The following is a 21,942-nucleotide window of genomic DNA, read 5'->3' on the forward strand; positions in this document are numbered from 1 at the left end:
GTCTTATGTTACATTAAAAAGTGAAACACAGTGCTTGTGGACTTGCACTAAAAATAAAAACAGCTCTGAACAATTTATACTGTATCAATATCGGGGGGATTGATTTTAAAGAACAAAAGAGAAAGGTCTTAATGTGCTTTTTAGGTAACCAGTTCAGTCTGAGTGATCTGAGGTGATCAGAGGTGTAAATGTGGTGTTCGGCACTGTATGATTTCCTGCCAATAGAACGAACGGTACTGAAGAAGGCAGGCAATCCAGAAGATTTAACAGAAATTTCAGATTTTTTCTCTTGCAGGCTAGACTTTCTTTGACTCATACTGTATAAATATTCTGACTCCTCACATACAAGCAGTAATCAAAAGTTAAATTTGGTAAAGCCTTGCTTCCCAAGTACGTTAAAAGGCCAAGTCCTGAAGATCTGGCAAAGGTTTGATTATGTTTAATTGGGTGATAATAGAGAAAATAATATTCATAATTGGAAAATTAAAAATACAGACTGCACTACACCTGCCCTCTTCTGTACAGAAAGAGAACTGCATCTTGTCACCATAGAGATTACTGTAAGTACAGTATGCTTTTTCATTCAATTGTCATATCAATCCTGCAGGTCTGTATAAAGTCCAAGAAAAATCTCTCCATTATATGAATGAGATCTCAGCTCAGAACAGGGCTCTGGATGATCTGTGTCCAACAGAAACAGCCTGTTGGGGCTGTGCTCTGACTAACCTAAGCAAAGTACAGGGTTGATATTACTCAGCAGTGATTTGTGGAGATGACAAAGCAGTGTGTTCATTGTTTATCTCCTTTTGACTGTGTTGCACAAGGGCAAACTATAGACACAAATGCTCAGAAACTTCAGGCTGGCCTTCACTTTGTCCATAAGCAACAAATCCCTTTAGGTAAAAAACAACATTTCTACAACTCTTGAAGTGTGGTCGTTTGATTTTATTGTGATTTTTGTTCACTTCCTGGAAAGCCCAATCAGCAAGGAACCTGAAATGAGTTCAGCAGTCATCTTAACCCTGACCTGAAGATTTGGTTTTCTCAAACAGCTGGTTGGGATACCATTCAATATTAAAGTAATTTTCTTCCAAATTAATCAGGGACTCAATGTGGAGGACTCAATCCTAACCCAAATGATACCACTTCTACTTCAATAAAGGCAAAATCAAGAAATAGCATGCTACTATAAATCTCAGATGTACTGTCATGCATACTAAAAAGAATAACTTTGAAGAACAGCTAAATCTATGAAGACACAATGCTAAGCTAAGATATTTTTGCTGTATAATGCAAGTCAAAGCCTTGTATTTTGTTAAAATAATTTGTTCAAGTAGTGATGATTTTATTGTGTTGACCATGACTTCCAAAATACAAGAGCTATTCCTATTCAAATGCAAATAGCCAATTTCTGATCTAAATAAAAATAGGCTGGTAGTCTAATATTTGTCTGCAAGTGGAAACATGTCATGGCTATAGTTTGTAAAAATATTTTCATACAATTTTATATTCACCCGGCAAAGGAAGAGGCAGAAGAAGGCATAGTCTTACTTCATTAGTCTACCTATCAGTTTACATATTCACCACCACACCCCCATCTCATCTTGTACTTAAACACCAGTCTTTTTCTACCTCCTCGCTCAGTATTGGTTTTCTAGTTCCGCTACGCCTTCTTTCTCTTTGTGTCTTTCTTGGTTTTCGGACTACGTTTTTTCCTATTTGACTACGGTTTTTAGGATCACGGCTTGGCTTCGGTACTCACTCCCTGTTTAGATCTCTGGCTTCCCCTGGAATCTCAGATTGCTCTATAGTCTACGGTTTTCTTTGAATCACGGCTAGGCTTTATCAGCTCCTGCAAGTGGGTTCATTAATTAGTTTCGGTTTCTCTTACTGAATCCCTAACAGTAAATACTGCATCACCATTATGTTTGGTTGTTTTTGTGCAGGTTTTCAATGTAATATTTTGTAGAAGAAGCATACTTCATGCTTTGCCTGTTATGATTGATTTATACAATGCACAATATTTCCCAAGACTGCAGTATTTCCAATATTTAATAAAATACAAGCAGGGATTTCAGTTATATTTTCAACAAGCAAAACCAGAGAAGAAATGTGTAGATGAGAAAAGTGATCAAGTAAAATGTGAAATCCTCTGAAATTATCAAAGTATTCCAGGGAGATTCCAGAAACCTGTTTCAAGCCTGACCTGTGAAGTTGACATTGCGGATGAACTTCAGTAGCATGGTGCCGTTAATGGGATCCATCCTGGAGCAGAGGCCGACCTTGCCTGGGCACAGCTCCTTATGCATGTTGTGGAGGGCATGTGCCATGGCATAGACGGCATCAATCACAAACTGCACCTTGCCCTCCTGCTCGTAAGATGAGTCTTTTCCAATCCGCTCATGATCTGGAGGGAAGGAGAGGGGGATATTGCGTCGTTAAAGCAGGCTGTGATCATTACTTACAAGAAAAAATGAAAGTGTCACCGAACACAGAATCACTGGTGCGACGACACCTACAATATGCTCTGCGAAACCTAGAATGTGCCTACCACACAGGTGTGTGATTAGATGTTTTGGCCTTTGAGTTCAGCAAATTCCACTAAACCTTTTCAGTTAAATTAAAAATACTGTGGCTCAAAAACAGAATGCAAACAGACAAATATTGGAAAACACATTTATACATCCATTTTACTGGTAAAGGTTCATCATGTCATGCTGATGACAAGGGATTTGACTTTAAATATGGAAATGTAAGAATCAGAAGTCTGTTCTGTGCCTCTCAGCATTCTGAAACCTCTGTACTTAATTCCCATACTATAAAGTGAAAGGCTGTTCTTAGACACCATAACCCTGAAAGGTGCTAATTGTTGGGTGTTTATGCAATGCACCAATAAAAAAGATAAAAAAATATGTGTCATGGGGCAGTGTGTATAAAAAACATCCCATTGAAAATTTAAAAAGAAAAATATATGTAACATTAGACAGTTTTGATTTTTTTTCTTTCATTTTCTTTCTACATTGCACTGTAGTTCTACATCCTGTGAAGTCTACTAGATATAAGAAAGGATACAAACTAGAAAAGGGCATTCGGCCCATCTGGTTCATCTGAATTTAAGTAACTGATTTGTAGAATGAAGCCAGGGTATTGGCTTCAACAACATGGTGGGGCAACTTGTTATGGAGTCCTACCACACTTTCTGCCAAAAAGTGCCCCACATCAGTTTTCCAGGAAATGCACCTCCTCATAGTTTCCACATCCTCTAGTTTGTGTTTTCAGTATTGACTATGAAGAAGCCCATTGAGTTGACATTATCAGTGCCCTTGAAGATTTTGACAACTTTGATTACAAGGTCCCCCTGTAGTCTTCTCTATTCAGTACTTAAGATTCAGTTATTTTAGCCTATTGGTGTAAGACATTCCCCTTAAGTCACAAACTTAAGTCACAAAGTACTGGTCACATTTTTCTGAAATGATATCGAAGCCAAAAGGCTCAAGAGGTCTTACTAGGACCATGTAGAATTTCAACTAAATGTCCCCTGACTAACGTCTCTTTCTTTAACTATAAATGTTTGCCTTTTAATTGCTTCTCCACATTGCATCACCATAAAATACATTTTTTTCATAAGTATTCTTATTTATGTGTTAGATTTATACTTATTCACATTAAATGTCATATGTCAGGTGATTGTCCAGTTTTTTTATGGCTAAATTCTCTTTAATTTCCTTTATACATTTTGTTTGCCTAAACATCACTAGTCTACTAAAATAATCTAGATCATTAACATAAATTAGGAAGGGCAGTGGACCTACTACTATAGTGGTAAACAAGAATGGGGTTGTGTAAATTTAAATCATATTTAAATAGACGACAATACACACCCAAACCTCAGGAATAAAATCCAACTCCAATACCATGTGTTTTTTCTTTGTTTTCCTGAGATGGCTGTGCAATGAGAAAACATCAATATAGAAGAGTAAAAAATAATTACAGCATTTAATTGCAAACCAGCTTGAAAACTGTTATCTGACAGTTATTTATAAAGCCTGTAAGTGTCTGAGCCCAGGCATACCTTCACTCATTCCCTCAGGTATGGACAAACCTAGCATCTTAAAGAGGTAATCCTGGCTTTTAGACTATTATAGACTTTCTACATTTTGCAGAATCATTTCTATAAACCAAGTACTCCACTTCAGAAACACAAACTCTGCTTGGCATGTATAATATTAAAAGGGAATACATTTTGTTCCTAAATTCATTACTAGTTTCTTCAGGGTTCAAAATACCTGTTATGATTTTAATTATATTTTGGGCTTTTGAAAAACAGTGCTCACTTGTAAGAAACTTCAGGTGAGAAAGTCATACTGGACCAGCCTCTCTCTTTGTTACTACCTTGTTTGCTACCTCGTTACCTTTTATGGGTGTCTTTCATACAGTTCTCAGCTGATAACCTAACCAAGGAAAGGTCAGTTAGTTATATATCCAGGGACCAACAGTACCTACTGCACTATGATACCCTTAGGTTGTTGTATATACTGTAAATAAAGTATATAGAAATATAGAAAACTGCCCAGTTTGACCTGGGGTTCTCCAGAGCACTCTAGACATAATGCATACACTCTTCACCTGGCCTGTACAGCCCACCGGTGTTTAACACTGGTCACTGGCCTGTATTCATCAAACGGTACTAAATGTTAAGGGGCTACAGCATATTATAATCCACATGGTATAACAAGTATGCCACCCAACATGATGATCTACAAAAAGACATATTCTTAGGTGAATTCCAGTTAATGCTGACAAAGTCTATTTCAGAGTGCTTACATTAATGATCCTTGTTAACTGAAGTTGGCAGTAAAGGTGTTCTGTGTGCATTCCAGTCTAGACCCCAAGGATGTTTAATGCATTTCTGTTGCATCTAGCCAGTTAGTGGTTATGTCTGTAGCATCCTACAGGCATTTAATGTACCTTCTATCACTGCAATCCTTCCTGGTACAACAATAATGGATTCTGTGAAATGTGTTAGGTTTGATTTAAATTAATATACTGTATACAGTATATTCCACATACGGTAGGTCTCTGTATATGTACTGTATGTAAATGCTTACATATAATTTTGTAGCAACAGTTATTGAACAAATTAAAAAACATCATACTGTAGGAAAGTACTTCTCTAAAGGTTTTGGTTCTAGTTATTCCAGCACCTTATTGAACTCTTACATATGGATTTAATGTGGTTGAGAAAACGCACTCATCAACTTTTTGTAAAGCTAGTTTTCTCCCTCTTCTGAAGAAAGTGACCAATTTTACAGTAGGACCAAATGAAAGGTACTGTGTGAATTTGCTCAGTTTGTCATTTGTAACTACGGAGAGTATTTATTCTGTTTTGCAGGTTACAAGACAAAAGGTGATGACAGGCTTTAGGTGTTTCACAATTTGAAGGACCAGATGCAGCAGAGTGATTGCTGGAAACATGAAAAATCAAGCAAATGACAACTTTTGCAGAATCTAAATTGTTCTATTGTCTGCTACGTTTATAAATTACTTGAGGTTTTAAAAGAAAAAAGGGAAAGTCAATTAAGGGACATTTATTTTGACACAATTCAGAGAGCTCGTCTTTCAAAGCAGCAAAAATGAAAACAAAAAAACCTAATTTAAATGTTCGAAAATGTTCTGAATAGAACCCTGATTGGTTAAGTGGGTCTTCATTAGTTCACACTTTGGTCTAATCACTACCTGGCACCATTTTGTCAAGGAAAAGCAATGTGTGCAGATGTAACCTCAACCCAATTTACTATGTCAAATAGAGTCTTTAAGCTTAATTATGTAATTATCTTCATATATTTGTCATATTTAATTGACTTTTTACATATATATGAAACAAATTTTATATGCTGACAATTTTACTTTATTTAATGTGGCCATGAGCACACTGACTTATTCATTGACTTATTCTTTGGTGGTTGTCTTGTGTTAGGACAAAGGAATGGAGGAGAATCCAGAAGATAAACAGTCTTTGAACTCTATTTCCTCTAGATAGAATGGTTTTCCTTGTCAGCAGTTACTGTACATTTAGAAACTTAAATTCAATTTACCCCTTAAAATTCTTTGAGTCTTTGTGTTGTTGCATAAAGCAGCTAAACACTGCAGTAAAACATTGAGTGATACTGATACTTAAAATGATAAAATTCTTTAATGTTTTCTCAGTTTTTCATTTCATATTTAATTCATTGCCGAAGTCATTGTTATAGTTGGTGACCTTGCTATTAGAAAAATGTTGTTCCAGGGGAGGCAATAAATCAGACTAATTCCTGGTTTGATCAGTCAAAGCAATAATCTTTTTTTGTACCTGGATTCGAGGAAGATTGTGTGGGGATGTGGTTCAGATGTCTGACAAATGCTGAAAGAGATTTATTAAATCAGTACAAGAACACGTAAGGACCCAGGTACACAAGTGTATGTACAAGTGGACGTTAAGCATAGGAGTAACATGAAGAAAAAATAGATAACGTCTTTATATGGTGGGCTGAGGTAGAATAAAGTCGGTGCCATATTATGGTTGACTCTGCGGGATCCTTTAAGAAACTACTTAATGGATCATTAAGCTACTAGCAACTTACTGAGCAGAGCAGATCAATTGGCCTCCTATCATTTCTGACCTTTCTTATGTTCTAATACTTACTGGTGTTTTACATAGCCGAAGCCTACTCCCAGATAGATTATTAAGCATGTTCTTCTGCTGGTGGATAGGCTGTTTGACAAACAAACAAGAAGGATCCTCTTTGGTATTCTTGGTTTACATTTAATGATCTGCACTGCTTGGCTGTCTAGCTGCATTTAGTACAAGGAGTTTTTTACAGCCAAGCATTTGTTGTAAAAAAAAAATCTATGAAAGAATTTTGAATATGACACTGTGTACAATTTTGGCTGCCACATTACAAAAGGGCATTGCTGCTTTTGGCAGAGCTCAAAGAAGAACAGTAAGGTTAATGGTTTTAAACTAATGTCTGACAGGGTCAGGTTAAAAAATAGAGGAGACTGCAAGGAGAATTCCTAGTATTTGACAATCTTGAAAGGTATTGACAAAGTCAGCCCACAGGACTACTCCACGCCATGACCAATAAGGAAACAATCTCCATGCACACAAGTAGAAGCTGAGGAAGGGAGTGTGTATAGAACTGAAAACAAACAGCATTTTTTTAATGGGTTGCGAGGGTCTGGATCAAGCTGACAAACAGTACTAAAGTGAATTCCCTATGATCCTTCAGGAATTAGCTAGATCAACAGGCTGCTAACAACCAAATAAGAACAGAAGAATAATTACAATGGAAAGGAAACCATTTGGCCAATCTAGCTGTTTGGTAGCTCGTAGTTACTAGTTACAACAAGTGATCCAAGGATCCAAACAGTTGTTTCCTGAAAGAAGCCAGGGTATTAACTTTAAACACATGACTGGGTAGCCATGATCCTTTCTACCACAACCCTTTGAGTAACAAAAGTGTCTCCTGTCCTTTAATGCACTTCCAGTTAAGTTTGTGTCCTCTGATTCATGTTTCACTGTTCATGCTGAAGAAGCCTGTTGGGCCCACCCAAAACATTCCTTTAAGTCCCATAATATATCTGGTTTCTCTTCTCTGGACTGATTCCAGAACGGAGATTCTAGCTAGATATACTGAATGACCTCATTCATCTATAACCTTCCTTATGTTTTTATAAAGAACATTGTAGAAAATCAAGAAAGTCATTGAACACAAAGAACATAAAGAAATATGGTATAGTTAACTATGTAGAATTCCCTGCTTAAAACTGCATTTTCTTCGTGGTGCATACTGTATATGTCCCGCTTTCATGTTTATAATATTTGAAAATGATAGTGGGTATCAGTCATGTACATAAAATACACGGTGTCTCTCTCTTAAATCATTTCTGGAACCAAGCAACAAGAAAGTTGTTAGACATGATTTATAGTCCTCAAACGTTCATTCTCAGGTTCTGTACTTGTATAATATTATTTATTTGTATTCATTTGTGGCATATGTGTGCCACTGAGGGAAGGTTATGTATCAAGGAATGTGCGGGTGATGGAGAGGTAGGAGGAGGAAGGGAGACAGGAGAAGACAGGAATAATAATTTTTCAGCATTAATGTAATTAGTTATGACAGGTGTGTATTAATCATGGCGGCTGCTTGTTCGAGTGGTTTAAAACATGTTAATTACAAAGCAAGGTTTCAATTAAACACCATGCTCCAGCAATTGCGAGTCTCCCATCAGGCGTCCAGGCTCTCTGCGAGACAGCTTGTGATTTCAGGGCCCATTTTCACACGGCTTGCAGGGGTTGAGTTGCTGACAGAGCACAGAGTGCCACACTGGCACAGAAAATGGCAACATAAGGCTTGCGTCCATTATAGCCTACAGTATGAGCAGATGACAACACTTACAATTCTGCTCAGACTGTGGTGCCACAAACTGAATGCTAGCTCAAACCCTGAGCATGTAGCCTCTAGGCAGGGCTGATAAAAAAGGTTGCAGAGGTTAAACTACCTACCAGTTGAATTATATATATATACTGTATATCTAAGGTTTGTTTGTTGAAATTGTGTACTTTAATATAATCCCACACCAGCTGCATCACACAAAGCAAATACTGTATGTGAGCTGAACAATGCAAAGTCATATTGTTAATTTATCTAGGATAATATAGACCCAGATACTGCTGTTCTTGCATTCTGATTACTTACTAATTCCAGTGCTGTACTCATCTGGCGATGGGGTCTTCAACTTAATGTATTGTCAAGACACCAAACAAACCTGGAGGCCATAATTTAATAAACATATTTCTTGCATTGCAAAGGTGATTTCAAGTTTATTTTAAGCCCTTCTTCTGCAGATTAAAAGCTCAATAAAACTTCAGGAAAGGGCATTGCTGGCGGTTACTGATGCTGAAAGACTGAATAACTCAGTCAACATTTGATTTAAGTCACAGCAGTGACATCCCTAATTCAGGCTCACTGAGCATAATGCAGTTGACAGAAAATATCAGGCTTCAGGAAAACATTTCTTTCCTTCTTTCATCCATCCATTTTCTGTTCACTTTATCCAGCACAAGGTCATAGGGGAGCCAGAGCTTGTCCCAGCAAGCTACAGGTACAAGAATGGATACACCCTGGATGGGGCATCAGTTCACAGCAGGGCAGACAGACACAAATGCACACCAGAGCCAATTTTACCAAAAGCCAATTATCCTAGCAGTATGTTTTTAAATTGTGGGAGAAAAACAGAGCACCAAGAGGAAACCCATAGGAAAAACATATAAACTCCACACAGATAGCACCCCAGGGAGTGAACCCAGGGTACCAGCACTGAAAGACAGCTATGTTATTCACTACACCACCATGAAGCCCTTTTTAATGCAATCTACAAGTATGTATTTAATTAATCAATGTATTAATAAACTCCTCCATTAACTACCCCCGACTCTCTACTTCGGTCTATTACAAACCCACTGATTCACAAAACTATCTCCTGTATAGCTCATTTCACTCCAAACACACTACAAACTCTGTCCCTTTTTCACAGTTCCTCTGGCTATGACGACTCTGCAGCAAAGATTTCGATTTCCAGAACCAAGCCCTCAAAATGTACTCTTTTTCATCAACAGAGGATACCCTAACAGTGTTATTGATAGGGCTCTTGCCCGAGCCAAAAATCCCCCTCGGGCCATCATCTTGAGCAAGAACTTTCGATCCCCAGGACTATTAACGACAACTTTTCCATCCTACAGGATGATCCCTCCATTGGGGCCCTCTTTTCTGACCATCCCATCATCTCATATCACAGACCACCTAATCTGTATAACCTTCTTGTTCACCTCTCCCTTGACCGCCCTCAGCAACCACCCACACCAGGCACTTTCCCTTGCAAAAGAGCTTGCTGTATCACCTGCAAGTACTGTACACATCTAACACCACAGTCATTCAAGGCCCCTCAGGACAATTCCAGATCACTCATGACATCTTGTAGCTCCAGCACCTTATTTACTTTATCTCTTGCAGCAAATGCCCAGCCATCTACAGTGGGGAAACAGGAAGGAGACTCGGAGACCACTTCAGAGAACATGTTAGGGCTGTGAAGATTAAAGATTTCTCCAAGTCTATTGTTTCTCATTTCACCTCTGACGGCCATGATCACACTAATCTCTCCGTCTGTGTTCTCAAAGATGGTTTTCCTTACTCCAACATCAGAAAGACTAAAACAAAAGAAACTAAAATTATCCTGCAGCTAGGATCACACCTTTCCCCTTCTCTCAACGACAGACTAATTTTCTTCTAAATTCTCTCTATTCATTGTAGGTTTAATTTCACACCTCTCTTCACCTATACTGACTTCACACTAATTGATCAGCCACTCTGTCTGATCAGCCACTCTGTCTGTCCCCTGCTCCCGCCTCCTGCTCCTCCTCTCTCCCAGCTTTTGTTCTCTTATGCTACATTACCTTTGTTTACTGCCCTGTCTTTCTCACAACTGAGGAAGGCTCCACTGCCGAAATGTTGTGTTTTCTTTCTTCTCTTTTCAGCATGGAATAAACCTATTACTTGTTCCTTTGCTGCCTACGCATGCTGATGCAGCTATCTACAGTACCTGTATTTTATTAAGTAGTTCAGGTGAGTAGCTGCGTCAGCGTGCGTAGTCTGCAAAGGAACAAGTAATAGGTTTATTCCATGCTGAAAAGAGAAGAGAGAAAAACACAACATTTCTGCAGTGGAGCCTTCTTTATGTGTTATTTTATTAATATGATTTATTTACATGATATCAGATAAACTGAGTATAATGTTAACTAAATATTGCTAGCAAAAGATCACACATATTCTGTGTACAAATGGCTGTGGTGGGTAGATAGTACAGAACAATACTCAGGTGGTTTAATCCTTATAAGTAAAAGACAACAACAGACTAACCCTTACTTAGTTTGATGCCTACAGTATGCTGCTTTGAACAGAAAAACAGCTCTGGTAGTTGTGTGAGGCAATGCAATACAGTTGATCTTAATGAAAAGCACCTCTGGATTTTAATGAAGGAACCAAGCAAACATACTCTAGATTTATTCTTTTTTTATCATGAAGAAAAAGCAGGGGACTGAAAAAAGGATTAATGGGTACATACGAAATACAAAACGCATTTAGGAATTGTAATAATTCTGATTTTAAAACGGTTTCTTTTACTATTAATGACATTTTTTTGGAAGTGAAAAAATATCTTATGATTCAGTTTCACAGGTTCCTCTGTTCCAAGGGAAGGTAAAAATCCATGCTTTACACACATAGACATGAAAAAGTGATCACATAAAGTGTTCTGAAGTGAATCCTACCCCCTCCTTTCAAAATCCACACTTAAACAAATTTTAAATTCTCTCCCCATAGATGATGACTAATGGTATGTAGCCACTGAAGCTGGTCTGTCTTGAAAAATCTGGAAGAAATTACAAACCTCTTCACAAAACTATTCCACTGTCCTTACACTTACTGTACATTCATATCCATGCACTGATCTATCCATGAGCTTGCATATCTATTGCCACAGATTGAGGCATGTGTGGGTATTTCTGTGAATTCAGTGGCAATTGTAAGAATAGTATGGATTGCTGCAATTTCCAAACCTATATATTGTTATTTTATTATTTTTAGACTGTGTTTCTGTTTTCTTTGATTTACCTTCTCATCCATGAAAACATAATGCCTTTTTTGCCAGAGGGTTGGAGCTTCATCATACATTTTTATCAGCGTGTGCTGTCATTGTGTTGATCAAATGATCTGCTTAAAAAAACAGCCAATATTCCACCCACATATGCAGCACATATAAGACATACTGTGCATGCGCTGCTGCCTGCTCATTGTTACTTCCCTTCATTCAAATTGGCATAACAGAATGTTTGCTACCAATTCCTCTTAACAGGACTTAACAGCTATTTCATCAACGGTCATTAAAGAAAAAGCACAGAAACACAGGGCCATCACATTGCTATGGCATAAAAGAAAAACAGCTTCCGACCAATGAGACATTATTGAGACATTATTGAGAATAATAAAATCAGATTTTCACATAAGCGGCTTCAACCAGTCTATATTCTTATTGTGTTTCCGTTGATGGGAGAAATTTCTAATGGAGATAAGATGAACAGTGCCACCTGAGGGATATTCTTGTACAGATCCATTTCATTGTCTAACTAGGGTGACCATGTGAAACGGCAGGTTGGGGGTTAGGCTTGCAGGGTTGCCGCCTTCATGAGGAGAGTGGTTATTTTCTCACATCTTTATCAGTTTCCACAACAGAGGCCTCATTACTTTTTTCACTTTCCTAAATATAGGAAAAAATCCTTATTTTGCATGACTCAAAGTGCTTGGGACTCTCCTTAAATACAAGCATGTTCCAGGAAATTTTGTATGGGATGCATAGTCACACGCCTTGCCTTCAGTGTCCTTCAGATGTGTGAAATATAAAGACTTTTGATCCGTAATTTTTTAAATACAATAAAAAATTAAATCCCCCTCCTCCCAATTTATTTAGGTTTACACTACATTATTGAACTGCATTTCATCAATAAGTAAAGTATTTCCACAAAAGTATTTTGTGAAACACCATATTGTTTTCTTGAGCAACAGTTGTCAGTGTGGTAGAGCAACTGCCACATTTATATATTCACAGGGATCTGCTGTGTGGTGTGATTGCTGCTTGGTGCTGCATTTCAGTAGTGAATGAAGAGGGTACACCCCTAAACATACTGTAGAGTGCTCTGGGTTCCTTCAAGATGAAAAGAGCTGAATTAATTCAAGAGATTATAGACTTAGATTTTCACTGTTGTACTGATGCCAGTCCTGGAAAATGGTCTACGTTGATATATCTTATTTTAATGAAAATTAATAATGGATTCATTATTCACCATGCCTGCCATTCATAAAACTACCCCCCCTGCATTAGTTTAAAAGTTATACAACAAATCCTTTGGTATAAGAGTTTACAACTGCAAAATGAATAGCCTGCACTATGTTTTTGTATCCATGTAAAGTAAAAATAGCTAACCATGTAAGCTCAACATAGCTAACATTTTAATGCAGTTCACAGTAATATAGTACTCATTACAAAATGACACTGTGATGTGTTTAAGTTTTCCTTCTACTCCTCCATACCTTTCCATGAGGCATTTGCACTTTGCAGTGCATAGCTACATTTCAACTACTACAAAGAATCAGTGAGACTGAGGAACAACAGTAAGATGGAGCAAAAATGTGCCACTGATTTGGCTATATAATGCTTATTCATCTTTTCAAGGCTGCCGAGCAGCATCAGAAAGCTCTCATCGTCTTTACATCAAAGATCTCCAGCTGACAGCTTCTGCAGCCTCTCCGACACACTTAATTCATGGCAATTATCAGATGTGGAAAACAGTCAATGGCCTGGTTGGTGAGTTCTGCTTTGGCAGTGGTCCCCAAGCGGTCTCTTTGTCTCGATAAATCAGAAAAAAATTCTTCCCAAAGATGTGAGGACATCCCCACATACTAAACTATTTTCTTATGTACCAAATGGCACCATTTCTTTAAATTGTAGGTTCTTCAGAGTATTTTTTTTCTACGTGACAGGCGAGAATGAAGTAGAGATTGTATAAATTTCCTTGATGTAAAAATAATAACAATTTACATTTACTGTATGTATGAATGCACTTCAAGAAAGTACTCTACAGGAGACAATGATGAAATATGCTTATAATTATTGCAACATTGTCACAAAGGTCTTGTAGATCCTATGAAGGCTTTGCTGGGGGTTTTAACTAATTCAATGGATGAAACAGGAAGCAATAATGAAACAGAAGGAAGACCAAAGTAGAAACGTCCAAATTTGAGCTGTCTGGCAATAATCAGTGGTAATCTTTATCAAAGGAGGACTGAAGGTACTAGTGCCTAAAAGCTACAGTAAACATTCCTAGCTGGATCAACACAACTGGGAGGCTGCATCTCAGCCTAAGCCATTGGGAACTCATGTAATAGCAAGTTTACCCCGACTGCAAAGGTGCAAGTTTCTGCTGCACTTTTCCATTCAATCCAGAACATGCCTCACTGAACATGTCATCATTTAGCATGACTGTGACCCCATGCGCACAGCCAATGTGGGGAGAAACAATTTGAAATGTGTAGGCTGATGGAGCCCACACAGAGAAACTCTGGCCTGCATGCGGTGTGATACTGTAACGGAATAGTAGTGAGGACTCTATGCAGAAAACCAGATTGATATGCAAAGGCGTAGTCGAGAGAGATTAATCCAAGGTCCGAAAACCATAGGTAAACAAGCTGGGCAAAAGTACAAAACCAGAAGCGGAGCAGTAAGCCATGAGGAAGCCGATTGTCAAAACCAGAATGATCAGTAAAGTGCTAGGTAGGTCAAGCCAGGAAAAACCTTATATTGAGCAGAGAGAAGTGTGTAAAGTTACCTTAAATAGGCTGAGGTGAATTGGCTAATTAGGAACCATGCTGGAATGTGAGGGGGAATGACGAGTCCTCCGGGGCCATGGCGTAACAGATACGAGCACCATCCAGGCCATGTGGGTTTATATGGGAGCTGCTAAAAGCAAATTCTGAATGTTATATTGTAATCTTAATTGCATTGTCAGATTTAGCTATTTTCACTATTTCATCTGGGGTATGAATATATCTGGAGGCACTGTAGTATATGTGGGTGGTGTGACAGAATAGTTAAAATGGCAGTCCTTCATTGATACACTGCAGGGGAGCATGACAACAGGATGTTAAGCATTGAACCTGAAACAAAAGGTTAGCATACCAAATACTAATGTACTGGGGAACACATTTTATTTTTGCAATTCTGCTGTTGTAGTGCATTGTGCACATAATATATACTGTGCAGTACCATACATATGTGTTTAAACTTGTTCAAATAATTTTGTTATATAACCAAATTTGTCTCTGTTTCCATAATTATCTCCAGAACTCAAGGAATATGTTTGATGTGAATAGATGAGATAAAGGCTGGATGACTGTAAACCCGCAACACTTTTTCCCCAAAGGGACATAAACACCACCAGTAATGAGAAAAAACCACAACATATCTTTCTTACACAGCAGCACATGTCCTACTTTTAAGTTACATGATTTCATTCTGCTCTCTGAGTTTCTACTAGGAAGGTTTTTGCTCATCATGATGTTTTGTTCAATTAAATTTATGCCAAGGTCTCTTCCTTCAGAAAAGTGAACCTTGGTTTCTGTGAGCTTTTCAAGACTATTTGTAAAATAATCCAACAGCAGTGCCTGAATTTTTTTCTTCATCTGAAAAAACAACAAAGAGAAAACAAAACATGGGAACATTTCTTCATGTAGGTACAGTATCTTTTTTGTAAAAAACACTATTGGGAGAATTGATGCTGTTGAGGTTAACTATTTCTTCTTGATATATCACATAATTTCCTTCTAAGATTCTGTTAGAAATCCAGGACAGGCCTTCTAAATTTACAACTTTAAAATGTTAACCTTTTTTCCAGCGACACATGTTGTTTCACCTCCTTATATGTCCTGCTGCTTTGAATTCAGCAACAGGTCTAAATTCTTTCTGGCATACATTTATACATAGACTCTTCATTACTGTGTAGCTTTATAACATATCTCTTTATCTGTTACTGAGGTCTTTCACTTAGAGCAGAGTGTATGATTGCACAGATGCTCTCAATCCCCTAAAATACAGATTCTCCTACTTCTATTCTGGCCAGTACACATTTGTATCCATATAAAAAAACTCAACTGAAAGCCTTCAAAACCTGCCCTCAGCAAGTGAAGAAATACATATGTGGTTTTAGTGCACTGGTGCTTAGAAAATAAACACATAGTTTGATTTGTGAGGAAGACGTGGAAAACAATTCCTTGAAAGAATGTCACATCTTTCGTAATGACCCCTGAGAGTGAGATCTAGATATGCCACACAATCTCTTTCTTTAGATCACTTTGTTAAAAGGGCTTAAACAGCAATGTAAACAGACTACCTGACGACAACCTGGCCATGTTTTATTAGGTATTACAAGAAATGATAAAGCACGACAAATAAAATTGCGATTTTGCAATTTTATCACTGGCCCAGGAAGGCAAAGAGGAAGGCACAGATTAATAGCAAGTCCTGCAATAACAAATTCACTCACATCTTTTTTGCTACAGCAGCTATTAATTTTCTTTGGGAAGTAAACCAATGCAGGGGCTTTGCTTTGGAAGTGTACAGCTGATAGAAGGAATGGGTAGCGGTTGGCTAATGAGAACTGCAAGCTAATTATTCGGGGAGCTTAGTGGTACAAGGAGCACTCTGTTACAACTAACATTACATGCATATACAGTATCTACACACAAGCGCCTGTCATATTAAAATGATGAGACTTCAGCACAGATGCTATCTATCTGACGCAACAGCAAGCACAAACACATCAATACCTGGTATCCTGCAGGGGCCTGATTTACTCATTCAGGCTGAAAGCTTGGATTTTACTGCAGGTGTGAAGGGATTGAAGAAAATGTTTACAGCTAAATTACATTTCACTAGGGACAACAACATCTAAGCATGTGGTACCTTGAGAATGTTTGGAATACTTGGTGAGATAAGTTTGGCTTAACTCACTTGGCTAATGGACAGCCTCCTGGCCATAGAATGAGGAGGCTTGAACCCCCATTTATATATGAGTGAACAAAGGGGTAGCAACAAGGGGCACATTGGGTGGAGGAAGGATGCTTGAGAAGATGCAAAGGGATGTTTTTATGTTTAATATATATTGCTAATTTCTGTAATGATGGTGATTATGTGTAAGATTGATTTCTTGTGCACATTTCTTGAACAGCTATGTGAGATTGATTTCTTCTTGTTATCCCTCCCTGTGTACAGCCATATACAGTATATGCATTGCAATGATACAGTATACCATAGTCTCTAAAGACCTTCCTGATCATTGCTGAATCACATACTTTAGTTTTGGAGACTTTTATTAGTCACATTTAAAAAGGCAAGAGAACCATGCTTTCTATTTTATACACAAACTAGACCCAAAATGATCTAAAAATTATATCTGATAAATTGCTTTGTCTTTATATTCTATTTCTATGTCTTGCTATTTAGCATTGGATTAATGAAACTTTTGGAATATTCCCAGTTTTAGTTTTCAGCTCTCCATATTCAATTTTCTGCATGTGAGGGTCCCAGCAGTGGTGTCTTGGTATTCAATTTGCTGTGCTTAGGATTTCAGAATCCCAGCCTCTTATTCATTATGCGGTCTTCAACCAGAAAGTTCTCTTTGGTATTTGCTGTAGTCTTGTTCTGAATTCTGTCTCCAGGGTTACTCTGGTTCTACCCTGATGTGCATGCTGATGTTTTTATAGATGTCAGCTCATACTCCAAGTCTTCACACTACATTTGATACCAAAATCAATTTCCTTCTTGATTTTGCCAGACTTCAGATTCTGCTCGGCAAACATTTGAAACTTGGATTAGAATAAATATTACAGGGCTTGAACAGAACTGCATACAGAAATGTCTGCCCTTGAAAAAAAAAAAAAACATGTGTGTTTTACTTAACTCATCAACTTACTGCTACGCCCAGAACACCTTCTGTTGCAGAGAGAATGAGATCACTTAACGAATAATTACCTCACTAGCACTGGATAAACCCTGCCCTCAGTTACATGCTCTGTTATTGGGCTTTCGTCATAGATCAGCCTTTTGCACAAATCCGTATGCTTGTCCTGCAATCCGCCTGAAAATGACCGAGCCTGCCTGCTTCAAGATTGTTGCACGACTGCTGACAACATATTCAGGAACCTCCCTGATCTGTCTAGCTGCTCTGCTTATCCTTTGCTCTGCCTGGCTGTGCAGGACATCTCCTGTCTAATCAGCACATCCTCTGCTCTGCTCTGTCTGACCAGCCACCCCCTGCTGTGACTGAATGATCCACCTCAATGTCTGCTTGCCTTCCCCAGAACCTAGTAATTGGGTCCCTCAGCCTATCTCACAGCCACGGGATCCTCCAGGTCAGCTCCGCTGCATAACTTAACATACTCAGGTAGTGTGGAGGTGTGTTAGGTAAACTGCTGAACTAAACTTTCAACTCAGGCGCTGGCATGTGAAGTGCAGTACCTGGATAATATGCTTATTTACAGTAATTACACTAATTGTATAGGCACACTGTTTAGTTCTGGTTTGGTATATTTGCAAATAAATATGTGGCAGCACTGGAAAGACTTTAAGAAAAGGGACAACCTGGACTGTTTTTTTTCTACCTGAAACAAAGTTGGGAATTTGAGATTTTCCCAATTCATCAATTAAACTCATTTAACTTTTTTTCTGCAAATGTATCACAGGATCTAAGAACCAAAGGGTATGCATGTAGATTCCTATTAAAACATGCATCTGAATTAAGACATACAAAGGATTGTGAGTATTTGGAATCACCATATTGGGCTGGGAGTGTTGAGTCAGGGGCAGCAGTCAAGCAGAGCCTTGATAGGATGTCTTAGATCAGTAAGGTGCCATCACTTACATGATTAAAATAGGCTGAATGGCCTCCCATTGTCTGTCAAAATAGTCCACCTATTTTGTCTTCTGTCACATCAGACTTCTGTCTGATGACTGTTTCAACACAAAACCTCAATACAAGCTCAGAACTAAAGTATAGAAAAAAAAAATCATACATCTCTGAATACAGAAGGATACATAATTTGCTTAAACCTGCTAAAGACAGTGGGGCAAGTGTTGCAGCTCCTTAGTTAATGCCTCAGTTATCAAGAACTGGGAAAGCAAAACACCTACTGATCAAAATATCCTTGCTGTTTTGAGATGGCTGTCAGTGATCAGAATAGGTGAAAAGGCTGACCCAGTGGGGTGGGGGTATGGAAGATATTTTGGTTTTATTTTTTATTGTACTCTACGTTTTTATTGAACTAACTACCTGATAAGCTTTGTGTTTTTATGTCTATAACAGTGGACCTTCTAAACTGGACATGGAGGTCATTCATTTAAACCAGAGTCTGTTTCGTTAACTGTAAGAAAAATATTTATTTTATATTACACCTTAAAAATGAATAATGTCAGCACCCCCATTACCACCAACACCTGAAAAGGAGAAATCCCAATATAAATGCAAAATTAATCAAAGCAATCAAAGCAATCACATTTCTTTCTTTCTGTAAAAATTACATTTTTGAGCTACTATAGATAAAGAAACATTCCTTTGAGATGATGTTCACAGTAAGCCACTGTTAGGAATAAAGTAATTGCTTGCATGTGACAGTCAGGAATCTTACTGCTGCACTCTGATTGTGTTGTAGCCACAGATTATACAATTCATTTAGGGCAATCAAATAATCAACCCCAGAAAAAAAACAAACACATGAAACCCGGTTTTCCAGTACAGATACAGAAAGGAAGAGACACAACAGGCAACAGTAACAGTAACAGTAACAAGTAATGGTAATAGTGCTAAGATGGAAAAAGTCTACCATTAGAATGTTCTTAGTTTCAAAAGTAAAGTGTTTCAAAGATCACCTCCAATAACAAAACATCTGACAGACTTGCAGCTTAAGGTAACCGATGAAGGGAACCCAACAGCATAACCTCAGTAACAAATTCAGTCACAATTATGAAAAAAGCAGTCATAAAGTACTGTCCAACTATCAGACATAACATGGACATAAATTGGGGTATAATCTGCTGACAAATGTTAATAAAAACTATAGAACAAAGGTTCCAGTACTGAGCCAATTTTAGAAGTAAAACCAACATAGAAATAAAAAGTTGATACTCAACAGGATACTATCTAATTCATTTTAGGGCAGTAACAATGCACCTAACCAACCAAGCAGAATTCCACCAGAATTAAGATAGTGAACCAAAGAACCATTAAGAGAACATAGCTGCTTCTAGAGCAGTGGTTCCCAATATTAGTAACAGTCTTTAGCCAATTTCTAATATTCAGAACTGCACTCATTCAGGTGTGTAGCCTTAAATGTACAGTAAGCCACAAGGTAGGACTTCTGCAGAAGGCAAAAATGCTCATTGTGGGAGTTTCCTATACAGTGTCATGCCCACCTGTATCTGTTTATCATATGTAATTACTCTAACTAATAGGAATTGTTTGGTCAGAAAGAAAGGCAAACAAGTTTAGAAAAACCTGCATACAGTTCTACTGTTCAGTATACAATGATAGTACTATGATCTTACCTTTTTAGTCTGTATCAAGTTAGATGAGAGAGGAACAAATGATCTAGTGCAGTTAATTTTAATGCTATGATAATAGAAAACTGTATGGAACTTGAAGTTGTCATGATTTTATTTTCATCTAAGTGGAAGATGTACACTCAACCAGAAATCGCACCTAGGTATATATGCAATGGAAGTAAGCTACTGTAGATCAGTTTTTTCTTCTTAAAAGTTAGAATTCATTGGTTGTTTTTGTTACAGATCCAGGCATTCAAAATGAGCGGGGTACGCTGCGGTACAAGAGGTGGGCTTGTTGCATCTAAACACGTCATATCACATCATTTTGCATCCTACTGCATTTTACTGTATGCACATTAGATTTTGTTAATAGTATCCAGAATCACCTTGTAAAACCACCAGGTGGAGCTAATAAAGCTTAACCTCGCATGTACAGCATTTGAGCTGTTGCCAGAAAACACCCGGTTTAGAATCCCGATCACTGCTGAGAGACAATCTTTATTCAATTAAGAATTTAAGTTGTGTACTCTTTAGGCTTTTAAATTTAAACTGTGTATTACAGCATGTTAATCATTATACATTAAAAAGTTGGTATATTTTATGAAAGCAAGATTGCTCAGTTAGACAAAAGTACACAACCTAACAACTTTATCATAAATATTTTAATTGTGCAGAAATATTTTATGCATCAAAGTCTTTATCTAAGACATTACTAATAGTATTAATAATGAATGACCTTGGACAAGCTGTAAACTCAAAGTATTACCCTGGTCCACATTCTTTGTAACCGTCTTCGTAAACGGAAATACAAAAAGTAACACCACAGCATTTCATTGATCAGATCACGTATTTGTTTCCAATCATACAAAGTAAGTCTTGAGAATCTCCAATTCACCATGCCTTTCATATGCTCATAGACGATATTAATTTAGGAACATAAACATATTATGTAAACTGTACTGGATATGGCTGGTCTTGGTAGTTTAAAGAAAAAATACACACCAGTATTCAATTTCTCCCTAAACATTTTAAGTATCAAAGCCTTACATGTGGTTGACTGAGGTCGGAGGTATGAGCCCAGCCTTTAACATGAGTTTTCTTTTAACAAACATTTCTTTGAAAAACTAAAATAGCAAATATTATGGGAACTATATTGGCCTTTTTATATTTCTGAATATCGCAACATGTTCGTACTGTATATACACAGTGGTACCGCAGGGTGTAGGGCGCAAACCCACGTGAGCCCGAAAGCCCTACATTAATGTTGCGCATTTGCCTGGCGCTGTGGCCAAAGAGCACCCGGCTGGGGTACGTGGTAATGGGGAAGGACAGGAGTTGTAGTGATCAGGGCGAGGATTAGGAAAGCTGCTGACCAGTACAGCTGACCCACTGTGAAACGGGCATACAGTCTGGGGAGATCGCCCGTTTTCGTGTAAATAGTTCCCTGGTTTCGTACCCCTGTGTGCTCTCTCTCTCCCTCTCTGCTGGCAAGCGGGAGTGCTGGCTGGTTGTGCCAAATTTCACTCCACAAAGTCTGAGTCTCTGCGTCTACATTGTTTGTAAAAAAAACGGTCTCACAAGTCTTTTCTCACCTTCTTCATTTTCAAGAATAGGGCAAGTCTTCCAATGAAAGACAGCTCCCCTTCCCCCCACTGACACACTGACAAATGTTTTCTTAGAAAAAGAGATTCACAGTGTCAG

The 21,942-nt window shown here is 38.0% G+C and overlaps 1 protein-coding gene across 2 annotated transcripts in view; it reads right to left on the minus strand.

Annotated features, from left to right (window-relative positions):
• Positions 1-21,942, minus strand: part of grm4 (glutamate receptor, metabotropic 4) — a 391,860-nt gene that overhangs the window by 59,618 nt on the left and 310,300 nt on the right. For both annotated transcript variants that reach the window (XM_006628340.3, XM_015342363.2), the window contains exon 7: positions 2,207-2,407. In XM_006628340.3, the coding sequence (XP_006628403.2) occupies positions 2,207-2,407 (201 nt within the window). The remainder of the gene's footprint in view (positions 1-2,206; positions 2,408-21,942) is intronic.

The sequence above is a fragment of the Lepisosteus oculatus genome, chromosome 5 (assembly GCF_040954835.1).
Source record: "Lepisosteus oculatus isolate fLepOcu1 chromosome 5, fLepOcu1.hap2, whole genome shotgun sequence".
In the NCBI taxonomy this organism is placed as follows: Eukaryota; Metazoa; Chordata; class Actinopteri; order Semionotiformes; family Lepisosteidae; genus Lepisosteus; species Lepisosteus oculatus.